The sequence below is a fragment of the Rhinichthys klamathensis genome, unplaced genomic scaffold, assembly GCF_029890125.1.
Source record: "Rhinichthys klamathensis goyatoka isolate OS25496 unplaced genomic scaffold, OSU_Roscu_1.1 h1tg000228l_1, whole genome shotgun sequence".
NCBI lineage: Eukaryota > Metazoa > Chordata > Actinopteri > Cypriniformes > Leuciscidae > Rhinichthys > Rhinichthys klamathensis.
The window spans coordinates 1,446,958-1,473,446 of record NW_026606752.1 but is presented as its reverse complement, the minus strand read 5'-3'; the positions used below and the strand labels follow the sequence as shown (position 1 = coordinate 1,473,446).

The following is a 26,489-nucleotide window of genomic DNA, read 5'->3' as shown; positions in this document are numbered from 1 at the left end:
CCAAACCCGAGTGCCCAGTTATGCCCTCTTCACTTCCTGCGCCTTCGACTGATGTGGCACGAGCTTCGTCAGCAAGTGTACCTGCTTCTTTCCGGCTAAACCGAAGGGCCCTCTGAGCAGCGCCTAGGGAGCGAGTCAGATAGGAGTGCGGCAGCTTGGCCCCCGCAGGCTCGAACCTGCAGCCTGGTAGTCTGTGATGCCAGCAGTGTGAAGCCGCTTCAGCCTGTAGGGCAGAACGTGGAAGCTGGGATTAGAGCCTGGGAAAGACTGTACTCAACAGCCCTGGACTGCCACCTACTGGCAGGGGCCGGGTACTACAACCTCTCTCCTGGACCTCAACCACAGCCAGCCTTAATTACAGCATGCTTCAGTTGTTGTGAGTGCATGTCAGAACAAATTATGTAAGTAATGAGGCTGAAAATGCTAAAGGAGTAGGAACACACTGGCGCGCTAATGCTCATGCCGAGAGAACACAAAAACAAACAACAGTGCACTGCCCGTGATTTTTTCCCCCCCTTCTTTTTTCAAAATGCAAGAAAAAAAAGAAATGATTTTGGTTTCCTAATCATAAATTAATGATAAAAAAAACTCGTTGGATATTGAATTAGCAGATCTGCCAATTCCCAAGAAGCTCTCCTGAGGAGAACAACGGTTTATATCAGCGAAAAACTGTGTGCCGTTTACAGGCATGTTGACCGGACGGACGGTGTACCGGCTGTGAGCGTACCGGGTTAGTGGATCAGCAGCGCAGAGCTGAAAGAGAACGAGAGAGAGAGAGAGAGACCCTTGGCCGTGCTGTGGGGACGTTGACATTATCCAGATGACACAACGGGAGCTCGAAGGCTGATGATAAAATGGGCGGCCGCGGATGCATCACTCAGCGGTGGCAATTTGATGCGTGCAAATTAATTCCGTATGATTGGATTTATAAGGTTCACTAAAATATTATCGAGCCGCAGTATTTTGGCTGGAGGTAGGCAAGTAGCTGCGGGGAACTTTGGCTCGGGATCTAAGAGAACTAGAGGGAGCAATTTCTGTCAAGTAGAAATAAAATGCTTAGGCTACATTAAACAGTGACTGTTCAGCTGTAATCCGGCTAAATATAGAGTGAAGCTCTTGCGTGGTAAGGTCTATTTTGCAATGGCCAGAGGTTTGGTTCGGGTCCTTTGATGTGATTACATTGCCGTGGCCTTTACTTTGAGATGCCGGACTCTTTTTTAAGCAACTTGTGCCAGGTTTTATCCGTCGGAATCAATATCGAGTTCACAAGTGTACGTCTGTGAAGGAATTGTTCACTCATGAATTGAAGTTTTGTCATCTTTTATTCCCTTTCTGTTTGTCATGGAAAACAAAGGGAGATGTTTGGATGAATGTTCAAGCTGCTCATTTCCATAGAATGAAAGTGAATGGGGACTAGGGTCTGTCGAGCTCCTAAAAAGCATGTACAACTAATGCACAATACTCCAACACTTCTGAAGTTATAGGATGTATCAGTTTGAGGAATCGTTTGAAATTTACTCTGCAGCTCTCAGACCTCATTAACATTCATGTATATATTCAACCATGTCACGCTATGTTTGACAATAATGCCAAACATTCGGTTCTTGTGTCTCCAAACCAATCATGACTGCCAAGTTTCAATATGCGCATATTTGAATTACATTAATGACAGTTTCAATAAATGACTTATGCTGTACGTCACTTTGGATAAAAGCATCTGTTAAATGCATAAACATAATCTTAAATATGATATAACAAATATCTCTCATATTTCAGAAGATGGCACATATACTACCTTTTTAGGCCCTGTTTACACCTGGTATTAAGATACATTTTGGTCGATCAGATCACAAGAGCATGACGCTAAATACAGGTGTAAATTGGGTCTAAAACGTTTCGAGCCTGTTCCCCTTTCGACCACTTCCAGAGGTTGTCGAAAACGCATTTGACTGGATTGCTTGCGTGTTCAAAAAGCCACAAAAGACCACCTACTCTCCGCCGACTGACCTAATGCGGAAACATTATGGGAAGCGCCAAGCGCGCTAGCCAGACGGGATTTAAACTCTGTCGACTGAAGACCTACAGTAAGTTTGATTTGAAGACAAAAAACATACCAAGCTCAATGTTCTCTCACCATTCCTGATTTCTAACACACACTCACAAGCTTCTGCTCTCCGTATGTTTTTCCGTCATCTCCGGGTGCGTGAATATGTAAATTGCATGAGCTCATTTCGTCCATTAGATCGAAAAATCTGAAAAAAAAACCACATATTTACTTGCCCATAGACCCTCCCCTCAAAGTAATCAGTGCAGAGTTGGTCGAAATCGGACAAAAGAGACAACACCAGAAATGTGTCTCCCTCGTCTACTTGTGATCCGATCGACCAAAACGCTTCTTAATATCAGGTGTAAAAAGGGCCTCAGATACTTTTAGGGAGCTTGACTTTGGTCACCATGCGCTTTGATTGAATGGAAAAGAGCAACGTCAACATTCTGCTAAATATCTCTTTTTTTGTTCCATGAGAAAATTAGTTGTATGGGTTTTGATTGACAAGAGGGTGAGTAAATGATGAACATTTTTTTAAGTTTGGGTGATCTCTTTAAATGTAGTGGAGGAAAAAAAAAGCTTCTCTCAACTCTAAACCTTATAGCTCTGAGATTTTTCCCCAAATACATCACATTTTTTTTTGTATCAAGGCTAGGCCTCTTGGACTGAACTCCGTCTCAGTGGTGGTGAAACTTCTCGGCTGTTTTTAAATTGAACAGGCAGCTTAGTACCAATATTCCAGTGGCGGAAAAGGTCCAGTCATGTGGTAAAGAGTTGGGTTTCTCCCGATATTGCTGCCCAAAAGGCTCTGCAGGGAAATGGTGGTGATTTATTACGATTCCATTTGTTTCCAAGTCACGAGTTGACATCACGTTTGCCGTGCTTTTTGTAGGGTTTTCTGTTTAAAGTCAGAATGGCCTCCTCCAAATACGCAGCAGCCGAGGGTGGCATCGACGTGATGCTTTTGAAGCTCGGCGCCGTTTCATGTCGCAACATGCAGCCGTGGAGGAGGTGTTGCGTGGTGACTGGTGACAGTGAAAAATCCTGACAGTATCTTCTCTCTTTTCTTTCTCCGCAGCTCAAATCGAAATAATTCCCTGCAAGATCTGTGGAGACAAATCATCAGGCATCCATTATGGCGTGATAACGTGCGAGGGCTGCAAGGTAAGAAGCTAAACAACCCTGTCAGCGGGTAAGCGCCCGCGCGCGTGACAAAGAAAAAGCGGGAAAAGCCAACAAATGAGACATTCTGGAAAATAACAGAAGTTTCTTTCGGATTATTGTCTGTCTAAAAGAAGAAACGACTACTATTGTGCTTACAGGACTTCACAATTCTTCACACGCCTGAGTCTTAATAACTCGCGTAGTCAGTTTGAAATGTTGCTAAAAACGTCACAATTACAATACGACAACAATATAATCCCTTTGTCTTGCTTTTCTTTACCATCTTTGCTGCACTTGACTTTTTTTTTTATAAAACCGTCAAACGGGAAGCGCTTGGATCACAGCACGTCGTTAGCAGTTTTCCAACCACGTCCCCCCCCACACACACACATTCTTTCCCACCGAAGCTCCTCTTTTTGTGCATTTTTCAAACACGCCGTCCACTCAGCAAAGAGGAATTTTGTGCTTATTGTGTACTCCTGTTTTCCGCCTGTCACCGGAGCGACTCGTTAGCATTCCGCGAGCAGGAGTCTGCAGAAAAAACGAACGTGCGGACGCGGCTCTTGAACGCCTCGTTTTTTTTGTTTTCCCGCACAATAGACAGACTCTCGGCTCAGCATCTCCCTCCGTCACTCACTCGGCGGCAGGAACGCGCAGGCCTGAAGAATAAACTGCTGAAATGTATCTTTAATGATTACTAATTACTCGAGGCACAGAGACATTTAATGATATGTGCGAGCACAACGCTCCGGCCCATAAATCATAGCATTATTAAGGAGCGCTGCTTGTCACCGGCAGTCCTACCCCGCTTTCATAATGGCTGCCATTAGAAAGCAACTTGGCAGCTGTCAGCTGTTTTCTAGTAATTAAACAGCCAATGAGCAACTAATTAAGACATATGTGTATGGAGCTGTGGAGTGGGGTGTGTTAATGACGAGCTGGAATCAATTCATTAAGTCAAAAGGATGAGAAATAAACTCAACGTGGGCGCCTACTCCCCCCCCCCCCCCCCCTTGAGCCAACCACTGGGTCCGGGCTCTGTTATTCAACATTAATAACCTCGCGCAAACTCGCCATTATTTACTACCTTTCTCAGCCGCCTCTGAACTAGCCGTGCCAATTGTTAATGAGGAAAAATACTCGTTCCAAACTGCTTTTTTTATAGTTACCGCACCGAAGTATGTGTCGCTCGGATGTATCTTGACTAAAGAGAAACATGTCTATATGATAGAGGCAAGTGTTTGTAAAGCTGCCACCATCTGTTCAGCATTTGCCACTGAAATGTTTTATGAGCACTTCATGTGGGATATAATGCGCTTGTAAGGTATAGATGCATGTCTGTCGCCAGTTTGAGGTCAATTCAGCTGAAAGGCATCAATTAAAATGTTTTTCTTAGTAAATAATATGATATAAAAATGTTATGGTATAATAATTATATAAATATAAGTCATATTTAGAAGTGTGCAGACGATGATGTATAATTTGCAGCTGTTAATAAAAAATGAAAAAAAAAGTTTTACAATTTTAAAATGTTTTTTGCACATACATGTAAAAAAATATATGATCAATTAGTTATGACAACATATGTTTTTACATTGCTTTAACTCATCAAATTTAAGTAATAAAAAAAAAAAAAAACATTGTATAAGTTATACAAGATTCCACTCATTTTTTTAAGTTAGTAATTTATGTAGGGTGATATCAGGTATCATTTGCCTGATACAATTTGCCACTTTTTGGTTAATTGCTTGGGACACTAACTAAAAACCTGATTAATAAGGACTTTTTAAAATATTTGTGTGTTGAATTGATGTAATAAAATATAATTGTTCAGGCCCTTCAGGTTTCGAAACATAGCTTTTCCACATTTGTTTAGATGAGCAGTGTTCAGGTAAAATGGGCCGGCTCGTCAGCAAAAATTGACATTTCTGATAAAAAAACGATTAATTATTTTAAGTTTTATAGTGTAACATTGAATTTAAATGTCATTAAAACATACATTTAAATTACATTAAAACATAAATTTCAATCAATTTATCTCCCTATATCCACCTAATGCTCCTTTCATCCTCTCGTCTATACCCACGAATTGTATTTTTTGCCCTTTCCTTGGCAGACATCCTTTCTGTCTCATTTATGTGCCTTTCTGACCTTCTCTCCTTTCTTACCATTTCTGTTTGACATGCTGTCTGTAAAAAAATAGTTTAACATTACTTTACAATTAACATTGCTTAAACTCAACTCAAAGGCGGCCCATTTTAACTGAAATTAATTAAATGACTTAAACATCCAGAGGGTTTGTACTTAAAAAATTTAAGGCAGAATCTTTTCTATTACAGTGTATGAAAATGCATTCTAAAACTAAAATGTGTGTATATATATATATATATATTTTTTTTTTTGTGTGTGTGATGAGACATCTTAAAAATTCTTACTGTTGAGCCCTGCTTGGGTTAACCAACCCTCTCTCTGTCTGTCTCTGTTGCCTGTAGGGTTTCTTCAGGAGGAGTCAGCAGAGCAATGCTGCGTACTCATGCCCGCGTCAGAAGAACTGCCTGATTGACCGCACCAGCCGGAACCGCTGCCAGCACTGCAGGCTGCAGAAGTGTCTGGCCGTGGGCATGTCACGTGACGGTGAGTCCATGTCCAGGACAGCAGACACCAGAGGGAGAACACAGTCTCCACAGATACAGAACATCGAATGCATGCAAAATACCAAACAGAGCAGCGTGTAAAGCGAACGTGCAACCTGACAGACAGTGTTTTTCAGTTATGGTTTGAGAATACAAGCCTGATTGCAACAAGTAGATTAAAAGAGGAACATTTAATGGAAAACTTTTTAACAATGTCCACAAATGTGATACAGTACATGCATCACAGGATGCATCTGTGATTTATATATTATTATTATGCAAGTCATTTCCACCAGTGTCATTTCCATCTCAAATGATGTTTTGTGTTTAATAACATTCCTAAATGGAAATTATATTTTGAAATATTTTAAACATTTTTGTCAAAATAAATAGGATTTTATAAAATGTCTAAATTAAATGACTAAAAAGCCTAATTTCATAGGTATCCTAAATAACCATAATTCATTTTATTTTTTTTATAATTTGACACAATTTTCGCTTAATTAAAAATTCAATATAATTGTAGGCCTTCGGCAGGGCTTCGATTAAGCCAGGATTCATTCAGTTAGGACATTTGAGTAGCTTTTATAAACATGCCTTGTTTGTGTGTCTTAAGACAAAATAATGGCACTGACATATTTTAAGATATGTCAGTGCAAGTTTCTTTCAGTTAAAACAGCTCAAACATGCATTTTAGTCTGGGACTAGCTTAAGCCATGTCTGTGAAACCGGGGGGGGGAAATTGTTCACAATACCAAAATGACAAGATTTACCTCGGCAGTTCGCGTCAATATCTAAAAAGCCTATCCAGCGCTCATTTCACATCCAGAGACATGAGACAATCATAACCAAAGTCATTTAAATATAGAAATCTTAAAGGTACAGGAACAAAAAACAGTCTATTTTAACAGCGACAGCTAAATTTATATTGAAAGTACGTTGCGGACTTCAAGGAAACAATTAAGTGGATAGTGTAATAGAATATGTTTAGTCCTTTACTACTTTTATTCAATACTTACCTTTGTCCCCGGTCTTGCCATGTCACTTAAGTAGAGTACCTGCTCTGTAGTCAGCGCCCTTTGCTCATTAATTTTTTACCAAACTTGTGACAAGATGAATTTAAGAGGCAGTTGTGGTTCTGGACTGCAGGGCATGCTCAGTCAGGGTGGAGAATCTGACAGCAAGTAGCTTTTATTAAATGAGCGTCATTAAAGCAGGCTCATTAAAGACAATGCAGGTGAGCAGCATTAACGGGTGCACAGGTGTGTGTGTGTGTGTGTGTGGAGGCCCCCTGCTGGGCCTCCGGCTGGGCTGTGTGACTACGGCCCGTGACAGGAGGATGAAATCAGGCCAGGTCTTCCGAGTCTACCAGGCTGCTCTCTCACACACAACCAGGACAGGCAAGGTGACTTCTGACTTCACTCCGACTGAAGCTCACCAGTCCCCATCTGCCTTCCTTACTCGGGGACAGAGACGCAGAGCGTACCCAGACACACACACACACACACGTCTGAGACGGCGTTAGGCCTCCACTCATTCTCATTCATACGCCTCAAAATCAGAGCTGATCCCGTACCCCTTCTAAACACCTCGCTTATGTCTCCTTCTAGCATGTCTTGTCTTATCTCCTTTGCACTAATCTCCTGTACTCTGCTCATGTCTCATTTTATTTTCTCTTCTCGTGTCTCATCTCTCTCCTCTTGTCTCCACTCCTCAAGTCTCATTTTGTGTCCATCTCCTTCCTTCAAATAATCGTCTCCTCGTGTCTAATTTCATTTGCTTTCCTCTCGTCTCGTTTTCTCTCATCTCAGCTCCTCCCCTCTCTTCAAATCTCATTTAGTCTCAATTATTCTTTTCTCATCTCCACCTTTCTTCAAATCTTCTTTTCGTCTCATTTCTTCTATTGTCTCCTTTTGCCTCATTTCCTCTCTTCTTCTCTCCTTTTTATCTCCTCTCCTATTCTTTCCTGTCATCTCCTTTTTCTTCTCCCCTCACATGCTGTCTCTCCTCCTGTCCTCTTTTGTCTGGTCCCGTCTTCTCTTCTCTCCTCTCGTCTCCAACAGTCAAAGCCCCATTATCCCCTTCATTCTCCACTAAACTTCTCCAGTACTTTTATGTCTTTTTCCAGCCATCAGTAGATCAGCTTGTCCTCGCCAGGCGCCCTTCCTTTTTAAAAACACTTGATCTTCACTCATATCTGATCCGGACTGTATTCCGTCCCCTGCTTCCTGTTCTTCCAACACTCCTCCAGTTCAAAGACAGTCTAAAGCTGTAGCTGCTCTTTCTTTCTAAGCTGAACAGTCTCTCCGCCGCTTCCTCCAGGTGTTGCGAGTGAAGGCCTTTCCTTTTTGTGAGTGCTTGTAAATTGGTGATTCATGCTAGTCAGGTTTTCTTGGATCATTTTGACAGGTAGACAGCAGGAAAAAGCTAATGCTATTACCAAAGAGGTTCCTTTTTTTTGACCCAATACACTACTAATACCCTCTGAGAGACATTAAACCCTGCTCCCGGGAGTTAGTTGTACTCTCCATGCCGTTACACTAGCTTCCCTTCAAAGGCCAGAGTCTTCAGGGAAAAGAGATTGTGCCTATTGTTTTTTCTGGAGTAACAATGGCTATGGGGTGAAGTCTTCTGCAAGGGTAGTTTTGGTGTGGTGGTTGGTAACCAAATGGTTGCTGGTTTGATCAATGTAAACAGTGAGCCATGCACCACCATCATCCCCTTGAGCAAGGCACTCGGCCCTAGGAGGCAGCAATGTGGATTGCCCCTGTAATAAACACATTCAATAGACAAAGAAGTCTCACCCAACACACTTGCATGGAAATTTGTGACCATTTTAGGGTACGTTTTCACGACAACGATATGCTTAAAACTGAGAAGTTTTTCCATCGAGTTTTCTGCGTACAGACGACCCCATTGTCAAAGCGATGACTAAGACTAAAAACGCTGTATTCTGCTGCCAGGCCATTAGATGGCGATGCATCACTATAGACTGAACACGTAATACACATGTGCATGACGTCATCGTCTTCAGAGATTCGCGTTTTTATTGTTTACACGGAGACCGTTTTCAAAAACTTGCACTTTGAAACGCGTTTTCAAAAGTTAGCATTTTCAGGCACCCAAAATGCCGTTGTCTTGTAAACGAACGGCCAAAACGCATTAAACGTTTAACGTTTTTAGTTGAAAACGTTGTCGTGTAAACAGACCCTTAGATTTTGGCAAATTGGTGGCTTATCTGTATGAATTGATATGATCTCATTCATACATTTTCCTACGATCTGACGGTTATTTCTTAGCAGGGTGGACCTTCATGTTACACGCACATGGGTGGGTTGCCAGGGTTGGGTTGCCACACTGGCCTGTTTATACTTGTATATTTAAGGAAGCAGTCACAATTCGAGAGAGATTTCTGTTCATAATGCAATGTCTTTGCCCCTTATAGCGGTGAAGTTCGGCCGGATGTCGAAGAAACAGCGGGACAGCCTGTATGCAGAGGTGCAGAAACACCGGCTCCAGCAGCAACAGCGGGACCACCAGCAGCAGCCCGGTGAGGCCGAACCCCTTACACCGACCTACGGCCTTTCCACCAATGGCCTGACCGAGCTTCATGATGACCTGAGCGGCTACATGAACGGCCACACACCCGACGGCACCAAGCCTGACTCGGGCGTCAGCAGCTTCTACCTGGACATCCAACCCTCACCCGATCAGTCCGGCCTGGACATCAACGGGATCAAGCCGGAGCCCATCTGCGACTTCACCCCTGGCTCGGGCTTCTTCCCCTACTGTTCCTTCACCAACGGGGAGACGTCCCCCACCGTTTCCATGGCTGAGTTGGGTAAGTGATCATTCTGAAGAACGGCAGAGTGGATTCTGGGTAGGGGATGGTACTAGGGGGAAGAACCCAACCGTGGGGCAAACATCGCTAAAGGTATCTTAAAATAGCATTAGGTTGGAGACTCATCTCGAAGACTCATTAAAAGAATCTCTTTTTTTTTTCTAATTAGTTTCCATTAATTAGGGCCAATCAGGATCCAGCAGGGCACGCGCCAAGGGAAATCATTTTTTTAGCTTCCCCTCCTGCTCTGGGACTCCTTTTAACAGATGTGTTTTCAACATGATTGAATTTTTATACTGTTTTTTTTTCTTTCTCTCGTCTCCATTTTCTCGTTCTCGCTGAAAGCAAATATGACCTTTGTTCCCATGAATTGACACACACTCACTTTTATACTTGAAGTGCTGTCCTAATTTCCTTTTGTACTGAAACACAGACGGTCAACGCTCTTCGAAATCGACTTTAAATCACAAACCCTTTGATTGGAGACAAATAAAATGCTGCATCTTTTGAAAGATCTTTTCCCTCAGCATTTCTGTAAGCATAAACTAATCCACTAGTAGGAAGAACTTTTTTATAACGATAATGGGAAGCAAATGCCATCTCACACACACACACACACACATATATATATATAGTACAGCTCAAAAGGTCTGTACGTTAAGTGCAGTCAAGCGCGACAGGGTTTCTTTGACGGTATGTTGCGTTGTGTTTCAGAACATCTGGCCCAGAACATTTCCAAGTCCCACATGGAGACGTGTCAGTACCTGAGAGAAGAACTTCAGCAAATGACCTGGCAGGCGTTCCTTCAGGAGGAGGTGGAGGGCTACCAGAACAAGGTAAACACACACAGCTTTTCAGAAGCCTTAGACAAGCAATGTTTTTAATGTAACTTGCAGTGACACTGATATGGCAATGGAATCAAAAATGTCCTTGCTGGTTGCATTAATAGGATGAGGATCCATGTAAATTCTGTCATCGTTTACTCACCCTCATGTTGTTCCAAACCTGTATGAGTTTCTTTCTTCTGTAACAAAAGAAGATATTTTGAAGAATGTTGGTAACCAGACTGTTGACGGACCCCATTAACATTTTCCTACTACGGAAGTTAATGGCTACTGTCAACTGTTTGGTTATCCATATTCTTCAAAATATCTTCTTTTGTGTTCAGCAGAACAATGAAACTCATAAAGGTTTGGAACAATATGAGGGTGAGTAAATGATGACAGAATTTTTGGGTGAACTGTCCCTTTAAATGACTAATTTAGACCACTCTTTCTTTGTACACATTGTACATTTATAATCTGGATTAATGTTAATTTATAAATATATTGTTCATTGTTAATTTAGAAATGCATTAAAAAATGTTAATCTATACAGCTTGTAATGTTATAAATGTATATGTTCACCAAAATTAATAAATGCTGTAAATGTATTGTTGATTGTTATATCATGATACCTAAATGCATTGACTAATATTAATAAATTCAACCCTAATGTGAGTGTTACCTACCCATGGGTAACCGCCCACAATTACATATCAATAGATATTTGGTACTGTATCAAAGCCGGTTTATTTCTAAGGGTCAGTGAGTATAAAATGGTCATGTAAAACTGAATAATGTTTTTGGTGCAAAAATCACGAGTGTACTTGTGTACTTAATTAAACTGCCATAATTAAATATGGCCTCTTTAAAGTGCTTGTTTTGTGTTTGGTTTCCCCTCAGCCCAGGGAAGTCATGTGGCAGTTGTGTGCTATTAAAATCACAGAGGCCATTCAGTATGTGGTGGAGTTTGCCAAACGCATCGACGGCTTCATGGAGCTCTGTCAGAATGATCAGATAGTGCTTCTCAAAGCAGGTAAAGTGTGCGTTCACATCACCATCATCCAATCCCGGCTTAGTTTACAGGGCGTAAACACAAATAATCCTGTGCTGCATGCATCTGAATAGCATACTACTAGCAGTATGTATACACTGTACAGTATGCAGTTTTTTTTTTGTATGCATTAAAAAATGTATTTGCCAAAATGTAGGTTAAAAATGCTACTAATCTTTATTATTTGCTACTAACTTGGACCCACTTTATTAAATTAAAGACACACTGAAATTCCATTTTTCATGGAATATTGCAGTGTTAATTATAAATGATTTATCTGTGCACATCATCTTTTTTTTAAATTCATGTGCACTCATAATCTTTAATCAAAATAACTTCTCGCAACAACATCTCTTCTCTTTGATGACGCGTTTACTGGCGGGAGGGCGGGATCAACCTGTCAATCACATGAGATCACAGCAAAAGCAAAGCACAACTATCCAATCAAGTCCCGCCCTACATTTTTTCTTGTTCGTGAAGCCGTTTCACTCAGATATGCATCCCAATAGGGAAGAAAAGACTAATCGCAACTTCCATTTCATGCCGATTTTAGCAAACGATGTGTAGCAAACTGCTCTTTAAAGTATTTATTGTTGCATACTGCATACTATTTAAAAATAGTACACTGCACATTAAGCAATATGCTAGTATTGCATTCTGAACACAGCCGATGTCACACAGCAGGAGGTGCCGTGCTTCAAATGAGCATCTCTTGTGTATACAGGAAAACTGTATCGGGACAATCTGTCAGCTCTTTGAAAAAATAACGCACTATTGAGATGATATCCACCACTGCACACTTTCTCCTCACAAATAATGGGCCAAAGTGCTACATCACACTCACACCCCATCCCCGCCATGATCCCAACAGCTTTCAGTGTTTCTGTTTGTGCCAGGCCCCTCCAAAATTATAAACAAAATACTGAGTGAGCGCTCGCTCCTGACATGACATTTTAAACCACCGCCATCTTTCTAAAGCTCCGTAATGGCTTCTATTACGTGGCTTTTATCCTCTAAGCCTGTGCTCACCAAAGCCCTCCGCGGTAGAATTACTGCTCCCACTCACAACAATAACAGCAACACACTCCACCTGAGCCACACACACACTGCTCAAAAACACAGCCGATTGCGATTGGTGACTTAATAAAGCTTGCGTTTATGGCCAGAAACATACTCCATGCAAGTATTAACCTCACACAACAAACCTAGCATCAAATGTCTGTACCATTGAACCACGTGTGTGCTATTATTCAGGTAGCAAACTAAACATGTCGACAGCTTAGCTAATATCAGCTAACTTACTCTGCAGGATTCTTTTCAACTTGTTGCCCTGACCCGACAGTGATCAACCTGGGGTGTTTCCTAAAAGCAATGGTCGCAAGTTTAGTTGTTTCCAACAGAAATAGTTGGCTGATGATGCTTTTTGGAAATGCAATAACTTGCTGTAGAAGAAGACTGTTTACGCTAATGCTTGCTATAGCGCACCTTGTGGCAGTGCTGAGAATGCAGTTAGCAGTATATGCCTTCACATTCTTCTCTAGCGTGTCTGCTTTTGATTATATATAAAATCACAATTTTGTTTCTCTGTCGCCTGTGTGTAGGCTCTTTGGAGGTGGTGTTCGTCAGAATGTGCCGTGCCTTCGACCCTCAGAACAACACAGTCTATTTTGACGGAAAGTATGCCGGGACTGATGTCTTTAAGTCATTAGGTGAGTTACAAAACCTGCTTGGATTTGGTATGTGAAGTGGAAATTCTGTGTTTGGAATATTATATTTGTGTGTGTGTTGCTTGCTTGTTCCAAATTGTGTTGGAACTGAAAACTAAGGTCCTTTTTCACACATGGCAAAAGCATTCAAAACTCAACCAATTTGCCTTACTGAAAGCAATGTAAAGGTTTTTTCCCATACACACAGGGTCCGAAGTCTGCCAATGGTAAAAGTAACTCAAATATTAAGTTCTACATTTATAAAGTAATGTGTCACTCTACTTGTTACATCAACAAGCAATCTCATTCACGCACACACACACACACACACACACAGTTAGTTTTTGTTAGTTAATGCATTAACTAATGTTAAAGGGGTCATATAATGCCATTTTTGTACAAGCTAGTATGAGTTTTTAGGGTCTAAATTAAAAGTTTGTAATATACTTTAATTACAAATTCTCATTAGTATTATAAGAAAACACTTATTTTACTTGGTCAAAAACAGCTCTGTTTTCAGCACGCCATTTCAGTGCATATGACTTTAAATGATAATGAGCTTTGCTGACTCCGCCTCTCTGTTCTGTGCGTACACCGTTTGTAACACAATAACACAATAACCATAACGCGTTGTTCAGTATAAACGTGGGATTATGAATTATATTGAGAACATCATACATAGAAAAACATGCCGTAATGTACCCTAAGTCTAAACCTTAGACGCATTCATTGTGAAGCGTGCAGCTAGCGATTTGCAAAGATTAATATAAATATTAATATAAAGTTTAATAAAACGTTACACTCACTTCAGTTGTTCTAGAGGTTCAGCAGGAACACGAATATCTGGAACCGATCCTTTTTTCATGAGCAGCTTCTTAGCAAAACCAGCTTTATACTGACCCTCCTTATAAAGCAGTCTGGTGTGTGAAATGATTCGCGCAAACATGAGAGCATTGACGTTGCTCGTGGGGAATATTCCCTTCGAAAACAAACTCAGCCACTGCGTCTTCAGCGGTTCGGATTCAGGAACATTAAAATGACTGTGTTCGTTAATACACCCAAGAACAGAACACCACAATCGCTTAGACGCCATTCTGCTCATAGACAGTGCTCCAGCATATCAACAATGACCGCGCCGGTCCGCGCAGACTATGATTGACAGCTCTCACGAGCGAGGGCGGGTCTGTGTTGAAACGATGCTGTCAATCAACAATCGTGGGAGGGGCTTCCGAGCATGTGACGTCACAAGGTCGAACGGCTCAATTTGATTAAATAAGGAGATTAAAACAAAAACACTGGATGGATTTTTATCATTTTATGATGGTTGTGTACAGACACTGCCAACACACATTTCAGTACAATCAACTTGTAAAAGTGCATGTACCATTAAATGACCCCTTTAACAAATGAGACCTTTATTGGAGTGTTACCGATACTAAATGAAATAAAGTGTTGATTTTGGACCCCGTGTGTACGCAAGCGTCTAAAGCCCACCAGGTCGGCAGTAGCTTCTCATATCCTCCACACCTGGAGTCGGTTTCCTCGCTGAGGACTCTGCTCAGGGTTGCTGAAGCTGCTGCATACGGTGGGCGTCTGGAACCGCATAAGCAAGATTGAGTGTCTACCAGGAATGTTTTATCAAACCCGCCATCCACACAGCCGTAGCGTATAACTGGGCGTCGAGTTTTTCTGGTGTAAGCAAATAGCATTTATGTTTGAATGCCGTGACATTAGTGAAATCCCTTCTCTGTCATTATGCATGCGCATCGGAAACCTTTCGGGGCTGAAAGCTGTCCGGGTGTCAAAACAAACACAAATATGAGAAGATGCCACAGTCTGAAAGATAACATTCAATCACATACTGTAACCATATCTCATGTGGACGTCCTCCTTATAACAAGCATAATATCTTATTCCTGTCTTACGTGTGGCGCTTTTAATAAGCTCGCATGTGTTTGCCAAGCTTTCGACCGGCATCTCTGAAATCGCTGTGCAAACTGAAACTGTGGCGTAGTGCCCCCAGGTGGTACTCGACACACTCTGGATATTTGATTTTCAATTATTTATCATTTTTCAATGTTTAATTTTCAATATCTGATTTATTTATGAGTCTAATATAGATTTGTGCATCTAAAACTCACATTATTGCTTAATAGGTGTTGTGTTGAACAAGCTGCGGTCGATATAAAAGGCAAGATATTCTAAACAGACAGGAGAATAATCTAAAGTGTATTTATTATTTATGCATTTGAAACCGAATGCAAGATTTGCATATTAATTCATGCAAACACATCGCAATCCTTTCTAAATATTACTAACGTGGTGTTTGTGTGTTTTAGCATTAGGGCGAGTCTTCCACAAAATATGGAAGTATTTGAACAGGTGGTATTTGACACTTTGGATATTTCAATTGTTTGCTTTTTTTTTATGCTTAATTTCTAGCATCTAGAAGTCTTATAGATTTGTGCATCCAAAACTGACATTATTACTTAATAAATGTTGAGTTGAACAGTGTTTTCAAGCTGCGATTGATATAAAAGACAAGATATCGTTCTATACAGACAGGAGATTAATCTAAAGTATATTTATTATTTATGCATTTGAAAAAGAATGCAAGAATGTGCATATTTATTCAAATACATCACAATCCTTTTTAAATTATTACTAAATATTAGTATTAATTGTATGTGTCTAAGACTAACAATATCACTTAATATGTGTTATGTTAAAACATTTTTTTTTTTTTTTTCAAGTTTTCAAACTGCAATTAATATACGTATAAGGCAAATTATAATTTTTGAACTTTCAATTCAATTTCTCAAAGACCCAAAAAATACTTGCTGGAAATGCTTCCAGACAGATCAACATATAATTATAATTTCTAAACATATAAAATATTTCATATAATGATAAAAAATACTTATTATTTATGTATTTGAACTGCAAAATTTGTATATTCAGTGCAATTCTTTCTAAATATTACTACTCTGGTGTTTGTGTTTTAGCTTTGATTCTTCCATAGAATATGGAAATATGTAAACATGAATAAATGTTATAATAAACACTTTTTTCAAGTTTTCAAGCTGCGATTGATATAAAAAGGCAAGCTATCATTTTATTTGATCTTAAAGTCTATGAAGAGTGACCTGACTCAAATTCTAGAAATGCTTCTAAACAGACCCAAATATATGTATTATTTCTTAAAATATTTAAATATAACATTAAACATATGTATTATTTATGTATTTGATCTCGACTGCAACATTTTTATATTCACGCAATACTATTGTGTTCAGATTTAGCGTGATCCTTCTACATTTGAAAAATGTGGAACTATGCTCGAGTTCAAAATGAATGAGAAAATGAGAGGGAGCATTGTTGTGTCTAGGTGGTGCTTTGCTTGGGGAAGTTTGAGACTATCTCGCAGTGTTTGCGTGAGCTCTGAGTCATGGGTTTTATTCAGTCTTGTTAGTGACCCCAGTCATGCTTACATAACCTCTCTCATTCGCCAAAGCATGATTAGCCTGGAAGGGGGGAAAAAATGTGGCGGGAAAAAAAAATCATGCTGAAGGATTGTATTGTTTGTTTGTTTGTTTGTTTTTACCTCTGTTCCACCCCGACATCTCATGCTAAAAGATCAAGTGTCTACCCGACGCTGTCTACTGCTCCGTCTCACCGACTTTTCCTTTCTCTCTGTCTCCGCCGTGACAGGCTGCGACGACTTGATCAGCTCTGTCTTCGAGTTTGGGAAAAACTTGTGTTCTATGCACCTCTCTGAAGACGAGATCGCCCTGTTCTCCGCCTTCGTGTTGATGTCTGCAGGTAATGTTAAAGTTTACACATAAATTACCCACAAGCCCTTGTTTAACTGCACAATTATTTGTGAAGAAAGGAGGAATGAGACAGTGTTGGTTGGATTCAAACTATTTTCCATTTAAGCGCCAAGGCTAAATGCATCTGAACATGTGATGCTGTGTCACAGCTCGAGAGTGTAACGTCCTCGTGTGTGTGTGTGTGTGTGTGTGTGTGGTGTTTAGACCGGTCTTGGCTCCAGGAGAAGGTGAAGGTGGAGAAACTCCAGCAAAAGATTCAGCTGGCCCTCCAACATGTTCTACAAAAGAACCACAGAGAGGATGGCATACTGACAAAGGTACTACACATAAGGAACAGGATATGATGTCATTAGATGTGATGTGATATTAATCTCAATTTACAGTATATATTACATACTCCTCTACATAGCTATTTGTATAAAACAATATAAAGATACAAAGTCATTTGAATAAATCTGGAATTTGTGGATTAATATCATGCAATATAATATTTACTTTGTTTAAATTTCTACGGATCATATTTCTAGCCAGTATTAGAGGAAAGTTACTTGTATCTAAAAAATAATAATATTTTTTTTCCTTTCTGCTAAAAACTAGAGCTGCCAATAGAATAAATGATAGAGAATAATTAAATCAGTGTTATTTTAGCATTATTTTATATACTATTATATAATTTATTAATGTTTTAAATTAGTTTATATTTTTAGTTTTCTTTTTGATTTAAGTTTTAGTAATTTTCTTGTGCTTTTGTCATTTGTATTCGTTTTTTTAATACTTGTATTTAGCTTTCGTTTCTTTTTATTTCAGTTTTATTCATTTTAGTACGGTACTTCAATTTTAAACTTGTTTCAGTTAGTTGCCAAGTCAACATTTCTAATTTATTTTCTTTTATTAAAATCTTTCATATATTTATATTTTATTTCAGCTTTATTTCAATTATTAAAATATATATTTTTTAATAGTTTTAGTTAACAATAACAGCACTGCAATAATTTCCAACCAGTCTTTAGAATACATCATAATATCAAATATTAAAGTAACACTTTACAATAAGGTTTCATTAGTTAACTACACTAGTTAACATGAACTAATAATGAACATGTTCATTTCAACATTGACTAATATACATTACTAAAATCAAAATTTGTTAACATTAGCGAACACACTGCGAACTAACATTAACAAACAATGAACAGCTGTATTTTTATTAACAAAGATTAATAAATACTGTAACAAATGTATTGCTCATGGTTAGTTAATACATTAACTAATGTTAACGAATGAAACCTTATTATAAAATTTTACCAATAAATAAACAGTCAATTACTGATTTCACGGATGACTTCATCTGATAAGCTGCATTTGGTCTGGCGGAAGAAAGATTAGTTGATGTCATGTGAAAAACCTGGGACCATCTGTGTTGTGTCTGCGGATTAGAGGGTCTGCCTTTTGCCCCAGTACCACAGGGTCCTTTCCACCAAATTAAAATCTCTCTCTCTCTCACTCTTTCTGCAGTTGATATGCAAAGTCTCCACGCTGCGAGCCCTGTGCAGCCGGCATACGGAAAAGCTGACGGCGTTCAAAGCAATATACCCAGACATTGTCCGCGCCCACTTCCCCCCCTTGTACAAGGAGTTGTTCGGATCAGACTTTGAGCAGTCCATGCCCGTTGACGGGTAGCGCTTCCCCGCGCCCGCCCCGCCCGGGGGATGTCACACCGTGGGGAATGTCAAGCATCAATCTGAGACACTTTAGCAGTGCCCTGCACATACACACACCTGGACGGACGACACACTGCACACACACACACACACACACACACACACACACTTTTCCCCTTTTTTTATTTTCTTTTTTTCCTTGTGATTTTTTTTTTCTTCGTGGGGGAGGAGGTTGGTAATGGACTGGGTTTGACGCCAGTGGTTTATTTTTGGGGGTTTGTTCCCTTCTTTTACTGACACAGGTGGGATTCGGAGCCCCAGGGGAGAGGATGAGAAGATGAAGACACTTGTTTTTTTCCGAACGCTCCCTCGCTCTCTTTCTCTCTCTGACTGAACCTGAAGAGTCCACGCGTTCCTTCCCAGAACGGTCCCATGGCGATTTGTCATGATCAGCATAAATTGTTTTGACTCGTTTCCAAAACGGAGGAACAAAAAAAAAAAGATTCCCAGAGAGCGTTTGCCTGGAATACGCCATTTTAAACTTTTTACAGGAAGAGGAACACGTTTTCAAGCCCTTTTCAAGCCAAGAGAATGAAACAAAAAAGTTGAGATCAAGAAAGTCGATTATCTGAACTGTTCCAGCAGTTATTGTAGCACCGAAAAAAAGAAAAAAAAAGTCTACGTAGAAACATACGTGGCTGGTTCCTTCCTCCCTGTGAGCTTGGATTTTTATTTTTGGGGATGTCAAACCAGCACGGAAAGAAGAATACAAAGTGAGAGAGAAAGAGAGATACGGAGAAGGAGTGTAGCGCAGTGTTGACACAAAACAGCACCTTTCTACGGACAATCGAAAAAAAAAAAAGAAGGAACAACGTAGAATTCTGGTAATTCTAGTCGTAATAGACGCAATTGCTTTTAGCCGTCAGAGACTTCATCTACCATAGTTAGCTTAGTGATATCATTTAAGGCCATCTGCTATTAAGTCCCTCTCCGGAATGGTGTTCGTAACGTAACGGTCCGACCACCAACATCGATGCAATGCAAGGGTCCATTCCACCTGTTTTCTAACGTGTTACAGGGTATTTGGTCATAAGTACAAACTATACAGAAAAAAAAAATAATGTTTATAGAATCTATTTTAAATAACATGTATGATATTAGTAGCTAGACTATTCTTAATTGTGAAAAATTGATAAGGCACTTTTATTTGCACCTTTCTTTAATTTAAGACTTGTATATTTACCTAGTGATGTGTTGCATGTATAAATACCACGGTTATGGAGAGCGAGTGCTGGAAACCCTAACGCTGCTGAGGGTGGGTGCGTGTTTGCGTGTGTGTTTGTGTATTTATTTGCGCGAGGCGGAGGTTGGTGCTGGGTAAAGGCGGATCACATAATCCGGGAGGGCAATTTTTTTTAATGTTTCCACACTGTAAAAAATGATATGATCAATAAGTTATAAAAACATATGTTTTTACATTGCTTTAACTCATCAAAATAAGTTAAGCAATTTTCAACTCTTTTTTATAAGTTATAAAAGATTCAACACATTTTGAAGTCAGTTTAATGCAAATGAGGTTGAATTGACTTAAACATCCAAGTTGATTGTACTTAAAAAATGTAAGGCACTTTTTCTTTTTCTTTTTTTTTACAATGCACAAACACTCATTGTCCGCCACCTTTAAACTGGAACTATGATGGTAAAACACCAGATCAAGCTCTAGATCTTATTTCACCCTCAAGTAGCGTCCCACTGCGGGCCAAACCAAAGCACACAGTCTATTAAATGAAATCAGGAAATCGGACCATTTTCCCACACATTTCAGATGCCGTTTAATGGTTCCATCTAGTGGTGGTGCGTCACATGACCATGTGGAGGAGTCAGATCTGGTTTATGAACAGCTGATTTTCCTTAAACCGGCTCTTGTGAGAGTCTTTGCCCAGCAACAATGCTCGTCGGAACGTAAGAGTGGGGGGGAAAAAAGAGAAATATTCAAAGCCTTGTCTGGTTGAAATCCTCTATTTTTGTAACATTGTACAGTGCTTATGAAGCCTATAAGAAAAAAAGGGAAAGAACGAAGGATGACATAGCACTTAATCCTGCAATAATTAGAATTTGTGTTTTTTATGATTTTTTTTTTTGGGGTCTTTTTCAAAGAACAAGACAATGGTAGTAATAGTGCTATTTTTTGGAATACCGAACTGTTGTGTGTTGCGCGTGTTTGTACGTCTCTTGAATGTGCCATAGTGGTCTTTCCTGCTTTTTTTGAGTCTGAAAAAAAAATGTTGTATTGTAACATTCCAGTAAAACTATGTTGTGGCGTTTAGAAAATCCCAATATAATCCAGAAAAAAACCCCGTCATTGATCACTTCTACAACCTACTAACTGGCACATTTGAATGGATCTTGGTAGCTTCATGTCATTTTTTTCCCCCCATGATACAAAGTATTTTCCTCAGGGAAGAGTCTGTCTAACTCAATTTTGAAGCCGGTAGCTTAAACAAGTTAGTCAGCTCTATGTTGCATATAAAGCTCAATAATTTGATCTTGATGGCATGTTCAATACAGATAAATAATGGCGCTTATTACATTTAAGTTCTCTACTATTGACGAAATATTAGTCTGTGCAATGCATCCCCAAGAATTCCTGGTTACTACAATACATCATCAATCTGTGAATGACAATCCAGGTTCATGTTTAGCAGTTTGTATACTACAAGGCTCAGGGAGATTAATATTGTGACAAATGAGAACACAGGGAGATAATGAGATCAGTTCTGAAACCTAGTGAGCCTAGACAGCAAACGCTTTTCCAGCATGGTGTATGTATGAGTTAAAAAAAAAAAGCAAATTATGAATATATTTCATTTAGTACCAAAAATAACTGATCAATAATAGTTCAATCTTAAAAAGGACATACAGTATCTAACCAAAATGTATAGGGATATGATTTTTAATGTGTATTAAAGTATTAAGCTTTAGGATAGCCACGAGCTAACATGCTAAAACTCAATTGCCACACTATTTGTGTGACATAAAGAGTTGTTGTCTAGAGGATGCTACCTATGTAGACAGCAAGACGGCTCACTAGGGACAGAATTGAACCCAAACGAACCTGGTAATGATAAATGGGAACGCATGCTCATCTGTTAGCGCTCATTGTCATAGTTCATTTTTTAAACCCTTTTCTTTCGTAATATACGTGCTCCCTGTTATTCACTAACATCTGTGCTGTCAAGTCAGAAGAAGACAGCGGTACATCATAAACAATGCGTGTCATTTCATTCATTCGCCCCGTAGGCCACTGGCTTCATCAAATCACCCAGTGAGCTCCAAGATCCGATTCCCTCAAATCAAACAAAGCAAGATAACAACCTCAAGCGTGCTACGCTAATTTCCAGGTTTTGATTTTTTTTCTCTCTGGATTGGGGATTCGCTCTGATCGTCACTCATAATTGTCCGAGTCTATGTGCCAAATACCTCTTCACGATATTCTCCACCTTCAGACGTCCGCGTGGGCGAATCGTCGCGCGTGACAAATACGGGTTTCTACAGGGTAACCACTGCTGTGGAGTCCCCTTGATGAACAAGCTTTGCTGTTTGCCTGTCCAATGATCCACGAGCCAGTTCGTACAACACCATAAAAGCTGTAGTAAAGTCACGTTTTGCCACTTTTTGCATGTCGTATTTTGTCTGTGTAGTTCGACATTATAAAGCAATATGCTGAGATAGAACTTTGGGACAATTTTTTTTTTTTTCTAATACAAGCAAAGGTACTTAAACACCTCCGGATCTAGACATGTAAAGAGACGAGTCTCTTTATCGGTGGAAGATCCAAATATTTTCCCTTGGTCTTTACTGTTTAAATTTTTTTTTTTTTTAACAGTGGTTCCCTTTATTTATCTATGTAAGAAGCAATATACGTCCGAATGTGGATGCGAGAAGCGGAAATGTGTGTGTTTGTGCTATTTGTAATGTTTGCTTAAGTAAACCCCCAGACAAGGCTTTAAAAGATTAGACGCAGCAGGGTGAGATGGTGAATTGTATGTAAGATCTTAAGTTTTAGTTTTCTTTTTCCCAGGATTTAAAATGTTTTACACAGCACTGAGCTTGAATCCCTTTGACGAGGCTGTACAAGCATGACACACTGCACCTCGACGTTAACATTTCGATTAGAGTTATGCAAACGCAAGGCCTATGCACTCACGTTTGGCGAAAGGCACATTTACCGGTTCCCCCCGCAATTCCGATCGACGGATTGAACGTGTCATGCGTGTTACTAAGATTTACGTCAAACGTTTTCCTTGCGTTTTCTTTCCAAAAGCACAGCTGACGCGTTATTAAAAGTGAACTATGTTTAGATAATAGACTGAAAAGTCTTTAGCCATAATCGAATGTCAAGCAATAATATATATATGGTGTATTATGATTCATTTTGTGCATAGGCTTTGAACATCTGCATGTAAATACATTTTCTTATTTATCGCGTTTTTAATTTTTTTTTGGTTTTCGCATATTTTTTGGGGGTTTGTTTTATTTGTATATTGACTAGTTCTGTTCCCGGGTGGAGAACTACGAACGTCAAATGGCCTGTAAACTGTACAGCTACGTTTCCCTGTCCTCCTTTCGGCTTTTAATTCACGATATTTAATGTTCTATCGATCACATGTATAAAAGTAACTTTGTAACTTCTGTCTGTATAGGTAAGAAGAAAATACTGCTATTAAGACCTGCTCAGTGCAAATATTTATCTGTTTTATCAGACACATCATGCTGTACAATATCTCTGTTCTGAGTATACTTCTCTCTTTTAGACTTAGTTCGATTAGCGGTAGGGTGTGCGGACATTAATTTTTGTGTTATACTGACGTGTGGTGCTAGGTAAGTTACTTTTGTGAACAAAAATAATGGATTCATAGACTAGGCCGCCCTCTTAGTCCATTAATTTCACTGAGTATTGATGCATTATTGATATTAGGACTCGATAAATAATAATAATAATGATAATAAAGATAACGATAGTGGTAAATTTACTTTCGAATACCCAGCAAGTACCTGTATCAGTGTGCTAGTCTTGGGACGCGGCTTGTTTCCTTCCCACTTTTAAGATTATTAGCAAGTATCGGCTAAGTAAATTGCAGTTTTGAATATTTTTGCAACAAAGACGATTGTTCATGCTTTAAAAAAAATTGGAAAAAAGCAGCAGTATTGTGTTTATTTTTGATTGTTCGAAACCAGTGCTTATTTTCTGGAAGGACTTTAAACACGCGATAAAGTATCGGATTGTCTGCCGCTTTTTGGCTCCCTCCGTTTTTTGTTTTTGTTTGGTTATTCTACCTTTTTTTTACGCGCTTCGTTTTTTTTATTATTCTATCCGACATCCGCTCACTTTCAAAGTCACACTTACATACACACACAATGGTTAAGTGTTATAAATTGTACAGAACAAAGGCGGTCGTACGAAGTTTTGTGCGAAACTTCCTGTTTTTCTCTTTGTAGCAAGGCAGAATCTACTTGCAATAATACATAGCAAACTACGCTGAGTGCCTCTCAGTGGTACAGGATGCAGAAACTATATTCGTCCGTTATCGTTTTCACTGTTCTCGAAGTACTCAACTGACTGTGTTTGCACACGTAGGTGAATTCTGTCTTGTGTTACCGACTTTTCTTTTCATCGGCTGTCTTTTTGTATGTAAATGAGGCATTTCATGTTTGTTTAGAGCCATGGAAACAGCATTTTATTGTCTCTGTGACGTCCCGACGCTACTCTTTCTTTTCCTCCGAACAACTTCACGTGGTTATGGGACATTGCATCCAGTCAGTTGCACCCTGGTTGGATGTATTTGAACACGAACCCTGTTTGGACATTTGCAGAGACAAAATGGCGGACAATAGACAATCCACTTCGTGTTCTCCCTGTTGTTTCCTGCCAATTAGGTTTTAAGTTGACGATTATGAAACAAAATGACTAATGCAATGTATTTTAAGTGTTCATATGTGTATGTAAAATGATGCATACTTCTATTTCTTGTTGAGCTGATGGGGAGGCACAAGGGCTGGGGCAGGATGGGACAGGGTGGATTTTGCTCCTGCTAACCTGCGGTGGGGGGAAAAAAGCAGAGAACAGTTTGCGGTTGTCACATATTTTTACGTCACATGTTTGCTACTGATCTTAAAATGGGGACAGTTGATCATGTACCTTTTTATTCAGCTCTTTGGAACTCTCTTTAGGAGATAGTCTCTTCTCAATAGTGGTTTTGCCCCTTCTGTTTGTCTGATTCTTAAATATGAGAATAAGTATTTTGATTCATTTTGTAAATACGGCTGTAAAGAAAAATAAGAAATTTAATGTTGTCTTTTAAATACTTTTCATTCTAATATGAATGTTGTTATATTGTACTTAGAAACTGTACCTTTAATATTACCTTTATTAAAAGTGCATTTGACACATCGATTTTAGATGTGCTTTATGTGCTGTTATCCCATAATAAAATTTACTGCTTGTAATGGGCTCTTATTCAATGTGTCATACTTCTTTATGCATTTCATAAGGTTGAAGTAAGTTCCACACAGCCTTTAAAGAAATGATAGAGAGATGGAAATGGAGAAGCAAAATAAGAAAAAGAATCTTACAACATTTAAAAAAAGAACTACAAAAAGTGGATTTCATGTAGTGGAAGCTGTTTTGAAAAGCTGTTATGGGAATGGAATATTACAAAAGGCAGTCAACGTCAAGAAATAACAACACAAATGTGACAATATACAACCTGATCAGACTTACATTTGTGTGTTTGTTTGTTTGTTTTTTTCAAAGAAGAGGCAATATAAACGTTAAAAAGGTTAAAAAATAAAGAAAACATTAAATAGATAGCCTACACACATAGGCTGCATAGCTAGCCTATGGCTTGGATGTATCTTGCAGAGTTTAACAGATTTACTTAAAAGCAGGGTGGGCAATTCGTTTTATAAGCTTTTTGTTGTGGTTGAAAATCTTAATCCTGATAGCAATCAATAATAGAAGTGGTCTAAATATTAAAACGTGCATACATCTCTTCTGTGCAAGTCTCCCCCTCAATGTCTGGCGTTTAAGGCCCTGAAAAACCGACCACAGTTTGTCGTCATACAAGTTTGAGCGGTTTCCAAAGAAGTCAGCCCATTAAAATAAAACCCATTTCTCTAAAATACCAGAGTCACTGGTAGGATAAAATGTAGTGTGCAAATCTTAATAAATGAATGTGGGATTTTCGAACAGGACAGAGGAAAATACGAATAAGTTAATGTCAAAATTTTAGTCAGTGTCTCACCATAAATATAATTGTATCCACATTTTATTAGCCTACATAACGTAAATACAAACATAACCTACATAAAATATATCCACATTTAATTGTACTTTAGTATTAACCTAGTTAAACTGTGTAAGTTACTTTAACTTTTGAAATTGATCGATGGATTCAGATTTTCACAATCAAGTCAATCTGATACAAAACTTTGCAAATTAAGCTATTGGTATTTTTTCAGTATGACAAAACTTTTACCATTGTTAGTATTTTACTAACCTGGGATTAGCACAAATGAATTGTACCACTAACCGCATTATAATTACGATAAAAAATTCAGCCGTTTGATCAGAAGCGGAACCGTTGTTTCATGTTTTGGTTCTTCCCGGAAGATTCAATCGGCGCACTGTTATGATGTGAGGAACGCTTTCTTTTACTGTCTATGGAGG

At 39.2% G+C, this 26,489-nt stretch overlaps 1 protein-coding gene across 2 annotated transcripts in view; it reads left to right on the top strand.

Annotated features, from left to right (window-relative positions):
• Nucleotides 1-19,246, top strand: part of roraa (RAR-related orphan receptor A, paralog a) — a 319,482-nt gene extending 300,236 nt beyond the window's left edge. For both annotated transcript variants that reach the window (XM_056264946.1, XM_056264947.1), the window contains 9 exons: nt 3,126-3,211; nt 5,704-5,845; nt 9,290-9,685; nt 10,400-10,521; nt 11,410-11,542; nt 13,162-13,269; nt 16,978-17,088; nt 17,304-17,416; nt 18,615-19,246. In XM_056264946.1, coding sequence (XP_056120921.1) covers nt 3,126-3,211; nt 5,704-5,845; nt 9,290-9,685; nt 10,400-10,521; nt 11,410-11,542; nt 13,162-13,269; nt 16,978-17,088; nt 17,304-17,416; nt 18,615-18,779 — 1,376 coding nt within the window. In that variant the 3' untranslated portion in view covers nt 18,780-19,246. The remainder of the gene's footprint in view (nt 1-3,125; nt 3,212-5,703; nt 5,846-9,289; nt 9,686-10,399; nt 10,522-11,409; nt 11,543-13,161; nt 13,270-16,977; nt 17,089-17,303; nt 17,417-18,614) is intronic.
• Nucleotides 19,247-26,489: the final 7,243 nt, after the last annotated feature.